The sequence below is a fragment of the Prinia subflava genome, chromosome 1, assembly GCF_021018805.1.
Source record: "Prinia subflava isolate CZ2003 ecotype Zambia chromosome 1, Cam_Psub_1.2, whole genome shotgun sequence".
Classification (NCBI taxonomy): Eukaryota; Metazoa; Chordata; class Aves; order Passeriformes; family Cisticolidae; genus Prinia; species Prinia subflava.
Genome location: NC_086247.1, coordinates 117,289,833 through 117,302,341, shown reverse-complemented (window position 1 = coordinate 117,302,341; position 12,509 = coordinate 117,289,833). Strand labels below are relative to the sequence as shown.

At 35.6% G+C, this 12,509-nt stretch overlaps 1 protein-coding gene across 1 annotated transcript in view; it reads left to right on the top strand.

The window, feature by feature from the left end:
• Positions 1-12,509, top strand: part of KCNH8 (potassium voltage-gated channel subfamily H member 8) — a 186,389-nt gene that overhangs the window by 48,368 nt on the left and 125,512 nt on the right. Inside the window, exon 2 of the mRNA XM_063409196.1 lies at positions 9,144-9,377. Within this exon, the coding sequence (XP_063265266.1) occupies positions 9,144-9,377 (234 nt within the window). The remainder of the gene's footprint in view (positions 1-9,143; positions 9,378-12,509) is intronic.

Here is a 12,509-nt window from a genome sequence, read left to right as displayed (position 1 = left end):
ATACAACTCTCCCCTCTGGAAATGGCATTTCCTCGACTCTGTACATTATTTTATGAACCATTTTTAATATTATTTGTGTCAATTTTTCAGAAGAATGTTCTTGGAAAAGACTTTCTTTTCCACTGCAATATTTTAGATTAGTGTTGCTTCTCTGAGAAAACGACATGCAGAAATTCTTGCTGTTTACAGGGAACTCATTTCACTGAAATAGGCACAAGGGAGTCTGCTTTTTCTCCCCATTAAAATTAACTCAAGATTATCCTTTAATTTCAGGGATTGAGAGATGAGCATATAAACTGCAAACCATTCAAGACAGTTACTCTTAAAGTTCTGACACCTTAATACTGAACTAAAATAATTATAGGGGAAAAATCAATACAGTAAAACTCACCACTAGCTGTCATGAAATTGTCATGGGAGTCATAGGGAATTGCAAAAGTGACAGTGAAAACTCCAGAAATTATGTATATGGGCTAGCATACATGAAAATCAGCTTTGAGCCTCTTTGAGTAACAACTTCAGGGTAGCATAGCATTTGTATAAAATGGTAAAAAAAATCTTTTTCAGAGAATGTAATAGCTACATGTGGTATCTGAACAGACAGTTGTTTTGACATAGTCATTTGGGTATCTGGCCTGGGAAACTGAAAATCATATGCAAAACTGAGGATGCTGCATCACCCTCTGTGGAGCCCAAGTGCTGCATTAGGCAGATGGTGCTGAGGATGGATGAACATTGTTCCTTTTTCCTTCAGTTTAAAACCCAGATGTGGGTCTGGTTTTTTTCTGAGGATACATGACTTTGTTCAGATGAGGAGCCTTGCTATGAAATGACCCACTGTCACCAGAGGAGAATTAGTATGTTTATGATTCATGCCTCACTTGGTCTCTCCACAGGGCATAACTTGGTCTGTTTCTTCCACAGTCAATTCCAGAACTGCAAGTGGAATTTCTCCTCCTTCATTCTTGGGAATGGTAGCTGAAAGTTCTCCTTGCTCAGCATGTGGACAGTAAATACCTTCTGGCCTTGTGTGATAAAAGCAAGTGGAAGAATCATAAAGATTTTCCACTCTCTTTGCACTAATATATTTTTATATTTCTGTGTTGGAAATATTTGCTTTATGTACTTACTGACAACATTCTTTTATATAGGAAATATAGAATCCCCAGTTTTTTTTTTAACATGGTCACTTTAAAGGGGAAACAAATTCCCATGAACTATAATCGTTTCAAAACCCTGGCAATTTCACTGTGTTTTCACATACGTGGTCCTTTACTACAAAAAGTTCCAGACACTTTGAGTCTTCCAGATCATATCCACTCCATTTCAAGTGATAAGATGAAACTTTCCCAATGAGAGGTAAATAGTCCTAGAACTCCACATCATCCCATTCTAAAGAAATTCAGTTTCTTGTTTCCAGTATAGATAGTATCAAGATATTTTCCAAGCCCCTGAGCTACCACTCCATAATTAACACAATCTCATAAGAGGAAAGGAGCATTAGATTTCAAAGAGCCAGGAACCTGGTCTTTCAAAGTCGTTTCACACTGGCTTGGAAACATGTCTAGCTTATGTTCCTCCTCTCAGTTGTGCAAGAATAATGTCTGTAAAATCTTTTTCCCTGTATTCTTCCACTAGCTCTCTTAGCAGAATTTGTAACATATGGCTGTTCATGTATTGCACTAACACTAGCAGTGCATATACTGAGTGCAAATGTTCAAAGAGTTGTCCACTGCAATAGCATTATAAATTAGTTCATCAGGCTTGTATATAGTACATATTTTGTACAACAAAATATTGTGAGTTTAGTATGGTGAAATGGTGAAAATGTAGTATGCCTGTAAACTGAACACCAATTGTGAGTAGGTGACATAGTGCTTAATACAGCTGTAAACAAAACAGCTTTCAACTCCTTATTTCATTTCTACTTCAGATGAGTGATAAAGGAAGGTATGGACAGGATCACATTAATATAGATTTGTTGATGATGTAGCCCTTGCCTTTGAAAATATTTTTATTCAGGAAGAGTGTTGTCTGCAAACCTTTTTGTCGGTTGAACACTTGAAAGCAAGTCATGGTCCCACGCTCTTAAATCATTGGGCTCTATGATTTGAGCTTATGAGAATGCTATGTGTTAGTTTGATTTACAGCAATTCCATTTCTAAATTCCAGGTGAATTTTAAATTAATGGAACAGTTGGGAGAAAAACGCAAAGAGCAAATCAAATATAGCTGGATTACACAAGTGGTTCTTCTGCCTGGTGGATGAACTTAAAATTTCCATGTATTTTATTGGAGTAATAGAAAAACATACTTCCCTTGGAAACATGAACCTGTGCACTCTGCTGTGCAGTGGGCACTCAGAATACACTGAAGAGCAGCTGAACTCTCTCATGAGAGATATAGGGTTCAGTTCTGTCGGAAAAACAAGCACCCAGCAAGTAACTTCTGGATGACACTGCACATTGTCACAACATTCTAGTGATCATGAGTTACAGTCTTTTGATTGTTAATGTCTTCCTTTTTCTGATTTTTCTTTCCCAGTGCCATGTGCTGTTTTACTTGCAATACTTCAATGCCTATAAAACTGGCATGTAAATATTTCACAGCTGCAACATAGGTTTTTTAGTTACATCTGCAGTGTGCACAGCAGTCACTGCACAATCAATAAAACAAATAAAGTTCATCAAATGGAATGTAATAGTTTTTTCTGAAAAATACAGTTTTGTCAATATCAACACATTTAAGGGTGGGAAAGGAAATATTTTGTTGCAACCTTGGTTCAACTGACATATGTAAATTTGTAATTCCAAGTAAATATAAAAGCAAAAGCAAAGATGTATTTTAAACCAATTGATATTTCCTTCCGAGGAAAAGATGTAGCTATTTGCTTCTGCTAGTGGAGTTTAATTTTGAAGAATTTTAAAGTAATCTCTGCTAAAAGTTTTTCTCCTTTACTATAGTTCACCCTTTACAATTGCACTGCTTATTTGAAAGGTGCTCTGTAATGATAAATGAGCAGTCACAGCAGTGCTACCGTTTCAATGAAGTCCTTATCAGTCTTATATTTTAGAGTTTAGATGGATTTAAATGATACTGATATTGGAAAAGCAATAGGAACATGCACAAAGATTTCTAATGGAGCAACAAATAATTTTTTTCCTCACTAAGATGCCAGAAGCCCGTTTCACCATGAGGTTCACCATTGCTTTTGTTTTTCACTTTGTTTCTCTCTGATACAGTCTGGCTTTTTGGTCTGCTGTGTTATAGGAACAGGTAATCTTACTGGTCATGCACAAAGCTGCAGTAATTATTCCAGTATTGACCTGATGCACTAATGGCAATGAAAGCTGAGTTCGAGATCGTTAAACACCAAGGCTCTTAAGTAGCTTATGATCTTGTGTTTATCAATAAGACTGGGAAATGATTTAGCAACCAGAAGACCAAATTTTGCTTAGATATTTGCATGCTTAACTGCATTGCAGATTAACTCTCTTTGTGGCTATAAATATTGTATACAGTAAAACACTTTTACAGTCAGACTAAATATTATTGTAAATAAAAAGTGAAAAGTTTATTTCTTAGCTGCTGAATTCAAAACTTTTCTTACTGTAAATGATTCCTGTCAGTTCAGGTCAAGTAGGAACTATGGAAGCTCACCCCTTCAGCTGAGTCCATAGGCTGGGTACTTCAAATACTGATTCATAACTCTGAATTTGTAGCTGCTACCCAATTTTATGAATCCTCATAATGAAATGAGTAGGCCAATTAAATCAATTATAAAGGTTAGAATGAGTTACAGCGATAGATCTTTTGTTCATCAGTCCGTACTTGTACTTTATAATGCAATAGTTTTATCTTTCACTGTATTACTATAAATTCATTGCAATATGAATTCAGTTTTAGAGAAGAGTGGGAGGAGTTATCAGTATAATCAGCTTTTTTTCTGACTTGCTTAGATCTAGATAAATCTTCACCTCACATTAGTGACCCAGTCAACTGTACAGAGATTTTTCAAGAGGAATTTTAATGCCTGCCAGTGTATGCATTATAAAAATCATCTTGGTCTTGATCAGATTGGAAGGACAATAGCTGGCAAATGATTTTGAGCTCTAATTAAATTTGCTTGCATCTAAATGTGCTGACATAAAGCTAAATGGTTTCACACACTACTTTAATCATTCAATTAATCAGTAATCTTAACTGTTAATGTGGTCGTGTTCTCCGTCACGGTAATTTGCATGAACCTGGAATGAGATTTCCCTTGTTAAGTTGCCTGTGTACAAACTGTGGAATTGAATCTAAGTGTAATACATCCTTTCCTCCAGAAGAGTTGTGAACTGTTCTACAATCCATAGAGTAACTGTGTGAGTCACTGGATTATTTAATGGAGCTTCTTTGATTGCTAAAGGTTTTTTCTTTTGTAGGATTTTTTCTTTATCTTTAATTCTTAAATGATTTAACATTTAAAATTATAATGGCTGTTGGCTTTGCTCGGTTGCAAAAGAAGTCAGGTGTTCTCTTCATGAAAACTTCTGGACTTTGATCAAAAAGACCTGGGGAAGCACAATGATGAGATTTACAGCAGACATAGCCTCAGTATTACAGCGAAAATACTTTTGTCATTTTTTGCTAGATATGACAGTAGAATTTATGAGGAGAGTGCAGAATATAAATGTAACACAGTGTTATTACAAACAGTCAGATAAACTGTGGGCATTAATTAGGAGGAAGAGTATTGCATAAAGCCTTTTCCTTTAATTATCTCAATTCTCAAATTCTATTGTGGGATGTTTGCTGAATAAGATTCTCTGTATCAGATGGCATGAGATCTAAATTTCTGTTGCTCCAGTTCTGATTTTCTGACTATCATGTCATTGAAACAGGGCAACTTGTCTAAGCCTGTGATTGAAGGTATAGTTGTCATGGTTCTGGTTTGTCCTGTTTGATTGTCTCTAGCTTTGTGCTGGGTTCTGGCAGAGATTTCTGAAAACCACATGAGTCTTCCATTGATCAATGTCCTATCCTCTCCAGTATGTTCTACCTCTGAAATGCAGGCAGGCATGCAACCTCCTAATAGTCTTCCTTCAAACTTTCATCTGAAAAAGTAACTTGATCTTCATGGAAAATGAGCTTAAAGTAAAAGAATCACAATTGAGAGAAATCTGCTTTTAAACTGCACTGGCAAGCCAGGGATCTCTCTCATATTCATCCATCTCTGCTGACTTGCTGCTAAAGGGGAACCTCATGAAAGTTGGATATTTTGTGTTTAGGCTTCTTTTCCCATCTTAGAAGCACTTTTAAATCATCTTTCAGGCTTGGACAAACAACCAAGTATTTTTATCCAAAGCAAATAAATATCCAATTTGAACTTTTTTAAAATTTATTTTGCAGAGACTTACAGTGCTTAATTTCTGAGCTGAAACCTAGGGTCAAATGGTTAAAAAAATCCAGTCTGCCCAGTCTCTGACTCTGTGGCAGTCACACTCCCAGTTCAGAGACTTTCTCTGCTGGGACCGAAGCCCTTCCCTGTTGGTGGCCCCAGTGACCCCACAGGTGCCCCCTTGGCTCCCTGCACACCCCACACTCACAGTCAGACCAGGGTTCCCTCCCTGACCCAGCCCAGCTTTCCCAGAACAGGGCCTCAGATGACTCTGTCCATAAAGCCATTTATTCATGGTGCAGCAACACAGAAACAGCCCCAGCTGGTGCTTCCAGGGATTTTATACCCTCACAATGTCTCCTCACACATCTCTCTCTCTTTCTCCAGAGTCCTCTGCTCCTGCTGTGCCCGCCAGAGTCTACCCACCCATCTTTGCCCTTTGCTAAACAAAGGGTTGGCAGCTCATGGTCTCTTGTCTCGGGCTCCCACCCGCAGCTCACTCTGCATCTCAGTGTGCAGTTGGCAGACTGAGCCACCTGCACCAGATTTATTCCTCAGTAGTCCAAATTGGTTCTTTCTTACACGGATTTTCAATATTTCTACTTTGTTGTTCCAAAGGCTCAGGGTTACATCTTTCTCAATAGATCTAGTATTTTGCTGGGATGTATTTTCTTATCTAAAAATAAAATTAAAAAGAAACATCCACCAGTGATCTAATATTGTTTCCTGGTCAACCAGCCTGATCCATAAAAGAACTTAATACCCCAGCCAATGTGCTGAAAGCATAATACAGAATTCAACAACTTCTATATTATTATGGAAGTGTTGCAATCTACACACAAACAAAGATCAAAACATACAGATTAACAGTTGTATCTTTCATTGCAACTTTCCTACTGCAAGTTCAAAAATAAGCAAATGTGTTGTCTTACAGTCCATAAGTTTCTAATAAATTATTCTAAAGAAAATGTCATTTATTTTACTCTAGATTTTAAAATCCAGCTAGTTATCATTGAAGATCATGAAATGAAATGCTGGATTTTTTTATTTGTGTCACAACAAGGACTGAATGATAGAAATTTCACCCTCAATACCTCTTTTCTGAAATATTTTATGGTACATAAAACTTGTATGTGATATACAAGTGATATAGCATATAATAGTAAGTGATACTAAAGATCTGAAACTATAAAAATATATTACAGGTCTAAACAAACTTTTAACCAGAAAATTTTAATATATGGATTTGTTGGGCTTTTTTTGTTTGGTTGGTTTATGTGATAGGTAAATATTAATCACTTGATAAATGTTACTGAAGAAGCTGATACGTGTAATTTCTGGCATAATATTTCTTGGTCTTTTTTAGTATGATGAGAAATTTTTCAACAAATTATTTAGATATTTCCCTTAGTGTGGGATTATAAGTGCATCTCTTATTTTATTTGAAATTTAAGCTCAAGTAGAACAGCAAACATGCTTCTAATTGTATTTCCCTGATGCCTTGCTGTGGTACTCAAAAAGTTCAGTAAAATTAGGCTTACAAGCCTTATCAGACACCTGCTGATATTAAAAGAAAGATTGGCTGTTATTCTAGCTTGTAATGGATTGACATTTATAAGTAAACCGTTTTATTCTGTGAATGTTAAAGTAACCACAGTTATTCTGGGTTTGTTTTGGTGTGAATGACAATAGAGTTTGGCCACCTTACATTTTTCATAAAATCATGACAGCAGTCTTTGTATCACATAATTGTATCTTAAACAACAAGAAAGAGAGAAGTAAATTAATTTGCTAGCTACAAATATATTTGGTATGAATGATCTGCTGGTCTTGCACTCTCACACTTTCATTATGCACTGCAAGCATATGATTTTAATTCTTTTGGCAATGTGGGGATTTAGTTTTGTGTTGACATGGGGGAGTGGTATGTTAGTGCATGAAGGGTAATGGTATTTATTCCCCAGTTAGGCAAATAAAAATGACAAGTTAAGTCAAGCACTGCACTGAACCAGAATGCATTGTAAAAACACAATATTTGGTAAATGGAAAAAGACTGTTTTAACAAAAAAAATCATTTATTGAAAGAATTTAATTAAATTTGTACAAAATGTGGGTAACTGAAGGAAATTCTTGAGAGAAAAATGATCATTTAATAAACCTCCATTGTCTTTAAAATACTGAAAGCAGTATAAGACATAGTATTTTATCCCTTGGGTAATTAAAAAGTAACATAGCTGAAGTTGGGATTTCACAGTTGTAGAACTCTTGTGACAGTTCAGACTGAAATATAGATTTATTTTTCCTCTATTTTAGTGTATGAATTCTGTCTCTCCCTTCCCAATCATAAATAATATATACCTGAATGGGGATTAGGCATAGCAACCTGAGTTTTCCATTAAAATAATTCATTTCTTCTTTAAATTTATGAATATTTATCAAGGGATTATGGGTTAGTTAATAGTATTTCCCCTTAATACATACACATGAATTCGCTTGCACATAAGTCTGAAAAATGAGAGGTATCTATCTTGGGACTAGACTGCTCCTAAGCTCCTGCTAGCAAGCTGTAAGGTAAACATTCCTTAACAAGCAATAGGTGAAAAATAGTCTTTCCTCCCTCAGTATGAGATGTAGACAGATTCTACCTTTTTTTTTTTTTTTTTTTTTTTTTTTTTTTTTTAGAAGTTCATATGTTATCTGGAAGGGGTCTCCCCGATAACTGAAAAGGACTGTAAAGGGCCAGAATTGTTGATTGTTGACATAGGCTGAAGATGAAGTTCTGAGGTACAGAGCATCCTAAAACATTTCAGAGAGGGATGGGAATGAGCTATTAGGCTGCCACTAGGTTCAACTGTTATTTGCCCAAGATTTGAAATCAAATTAGGACACCACATTTGGTTGATTGATGTCCATGTCAATATGCTGCTCCTGTATGTATCATACATGATAGCTACAGCCTAAACACACGAAAACTTATAAAGAACATTAAGTATAACAGAATGGTGAATCTTTGATGTGCCTGTTTCATATGGGAGAAATATGGTGGGGCTCCAAAAGACAGGTGACTGATTTTGGATGAAATCTTTTTTCTTCAGAAACAAAAACCAAACAAAAACAAATGAAACAAAACCAAACAAACCAACAGCACCAAAGATTCCCCAGAAAATCAACCCCACCCCCATAAAGGACAAACAATTCCCTGTAGCTTAGAATGTCCCTAATTCCACGTAGCCCAGAGTGGCATTCAACTACTTTTAAGGATTCCCTTGCAAAATTATGTAGAATAAATTAGTTTGATGATATAGGTCAGCAGTATCTTATTGAGACCATGGAGATTTTGGGTTTTTTATGATGTTGTTGTGTCTATTCAGATTGCAGAGTTGTCTGTGTGGCAGGAAAACGTAACATTTGAAATTTCTCCAAGATTTTGATATTTATCACCAGTCTTTGGTCATGTGGTTGTTTTAATGTGTTGACATCCATCTCAGAGGTAACTATCATAAAGTATTCCTTGAGGAGACAATGAGACAAAATGTACAAAGCCATGAAGAACTATTGTATATGATCTGTGGACTAGATCTGTGACTTAATTTCAGAATAATAGTCTGAAACCAGAAGTTAGATCCTTGTTTGCAGGCATTGGGACTTTGCTTTAAAATGTCTGTCGAGTTGTGCCTTCTTATGATACTAAAGAAAATACTACCTCAAGGGGTGTAGAATTTAGACTTCAATTCACATTTTGCTTTTTTGTTCTTCTGCAGATAGTAACTTCATCCTTGCAAATGCTCAGGTGGCTAAGGGATTCCCCATTGTTTACTGCTCTGATGGCTTCTGTGAGCTTGCTGGATTTGCACGGACTGAAGTCATGCAGAAGAGCTGCAGCTGTAAATTTTTACTTGGTGCTGAAACAAATGAGCAGATGATTCTTCAAATTGAGAAATCGTTGGAGGAAAAGATAGAATTTAAAGGAGAAATCATGTTCTATAAGAAGAATGGTAAGTCTTTCTTTCCTGTTCTCTTAGTCACAAAGAATGAAACAGCATAAATGCATATAATATATAATGTTCATTTCGAAGTAATAATTTAGTGTGTCTATCATCAGGCCTATAAGAATAGATTTGAATAATGACGTAGGGTGCACATTGAGACCATGTTTATATTGGTGTTATTGATTTTATAAAATATGTTACAAGGCTGCATAGAAAAAATTCAGGGTACTAAACTGCATTGTCAGACATTTATTTGTACCCAGTATGACACTGTTTTTTCTTCTTTTTCTTATACTGAAGTTTTTACCTCTTATTGCTGAAGCTGCAATAAAAATATTCATATTCACCACAAGATAAGCTATGTAAATTTTTCAGTGCCATCAGTAAAGTTCTCAGATGTCTGAATGAGCCAAGTCATTTCTTCTCGACAGCTACTATACATAAACACAATATTAATGATTTTCAGAAAGTGAAAAATTTAAATTCAAGTACATATTGTCACATAAAGAAAATTCCCAGGCATTAAACAACTCCATAGACAACAGGAAATTTCAAGTTGCACCAGCAAAGTATTTCCCCTTAATACATACACACACTTCATTGTATTGTATTGCTATGGCAAGGCATTTATAAGGATAATTTCATAGGCACAGAAGACAGCAGTCCATGATGCACAATTCCCAGTTTCTTTCATTTATATCAGGCTTCTTCAGTGTATTTATTCCATATATTGCTATTTCCACATTCATGTGATCTTCAGACAGGTGGCACTAAGTTTGAGATAGTGACAGGATTTCAACCAGGGTAACAGGAGCTGAGTGATCCACGGACTCAATGGATCCATGGATGCTGAGTATCACTTTCTCTTTTATTATATGGCTAGAGTTTACAGGCTGACATCTAGACCACATTTTTCTCATAGGGCTTCTCTTCTTCTTTCTTTATTAATGAAACATTTTCCTTTCAAAGAATATTACTATTATTATATGTTTTAAAAAGTTATTTTCTAAAAGTGATAACTGCATAATGACAACAAAGTGATTTGGAGTGTTAGGAGAAGGCAGAATCATTTTCACTAACTAAAAAAAAAGAAGAATGCCCCTTAGTTGGCTTGTGTTCATGATTGCTTTCATAGTATGAAAGTTTGAAGTTAATCTGGAAGATCCTGCTAAATGCTTCCTTGACTTTTTAGGGAGGCTTGGGAGTGTGTGAAGGTGTTTGGTTTTATGTTTTAGCAGATAGAAGAGACTCACAGAGTTTCTTGACATTGTTTCAGAAAGGTTATTCAAATAAAGTAGTTCCAAATTATAAAATATGTCTGAATATATGGGAAAAATTGTCTTAACCTGGAAATATTCTATAGTGATAACTGGGCATGGAAGGAATATATTTCAAATTACACAAGTAAAGCAAAGACATGCATTACATTATCTTTGTCCTGAATAATAAACTGTGATTCCTGTACATTATAAAAGGGTGCTTCAAATCTGCATTAAATATGATTAATACAGGCAGAAAGAGATTGCAGGTCAATTAGCAGAGAAGTAGCTGAATCACAGATAAATAGATAAAGAGAAATTGTTGAGGCTAAAAGAATTCCCACTATCTATCCTACATGCATCCCTCTGTATAATTTGACTGGAAGCTTCCCCAATACATTTTCTAAATAGGAATAAATTTCCCTGACTGCCCATTATATTTTTCATTTCCATGTATTTTTGTACCACTGGGAAACACTGGTATTAAAATAACATGATGAAAATTTCTTGTATAAAATCAAAATTTATCATAAAAAATAGTCTTGGTTTTTCAACACAGCTGCAAGGCGCAGGCTCCAAATTTGGCAAATCAGCCATTTTAGCTACATGTTTTTGAATTTGGGTTGAGTTTGGGGTTTTTTTTCAGAGGAAAAATTGAACTTCTGGAAGTGTTAGGCTTACTCAACTTTGTCTTTGTCCAGAAAAAGGTTTTGAAAATATTTTAAGACATAAGAACTTTGGGAATTATATTCCTGAAATGATTATATGAATAGATTCCAGTACATACAATATGGAAAATATCCATTGTTATTTGGTCTGGTGTCATACCACAAACCAATGGGAGACAAGGATCTAGCAATGTCTATTATCACAGGGCCACATTTCAATGTCCTGTTAGGGCTTTAGAGTGTCAGAGGGGAACCCCCATCTGGCTTTAGGCTGCTATTTAACACAGCCTTGCTTTGTTGGCCTAACTACAACACCAAATGAGCACTTCCAAGCCTCAGGGGCAATTCTGAGCTCACAGAATAGACTGATGTGCCTCAGAGCACTTCTTGAAGTCTTAATATATCATGATACAACATAATGATAAAAAATTACTATGAGGCACATGGATGTATGAATACAGTAACTTACTCTTGGTTTGTTCTTCTGGATTTGGTCTAAAATGCAGATCATATGTGTCCTGTTTTTGGGGCAGACATTCAAGGTTACAAAACTGAACATGCATCTATTTCCTAATTGTCACATTTTTCAGTATTTTAAATTTGATTTAAACTTATTTCAAAGCTGAATCAGATTTTAATCAATTAATTAGACTGTTCATTCTAAACAAGTATCTTTGATCTGAATTTATTAAGCCTGAATATGGATGGACCTTTTGCAGTTGTTTAACCATCATTAAAGAATTCACATAGCACCTCTGCTCAGTAGTTGTTAGTTAAAGGACTGATTGCTATAACAAAAGCAACACCAGCAATCCATATGTAATTTCCTGGAAATTCCAGACTGCTATGAGCTGATAGTGCAGCAAGAGTGGTGGGCAAGGAGCTGGGTAGGAAGCTAAGCAAAGTGGATTATCTGTCTGTGCTGAATGAATTGCAGTATTTCATTGCCTTTATCATTTGGGTTTGGATTTCAAGAATGATCTTAAGCAGTTGTACTCTGACCAGTCCTTCTGAGACCACTAGAAGTGGATAACAGCTTTTTTCTATGTGTGTTCTCATTTGGGAATTTTAATGAATTCTTAGAATAAGATAAACTGGTTCTAACTCCTCATCCTGAACATTTTCTGCCATCTTAGAAACAGAGAAGTATTAGAATCATGGCAGCAGATACAGCAGCTTCAAAGAAAGATATCTTTTGAAAATTGAACTCA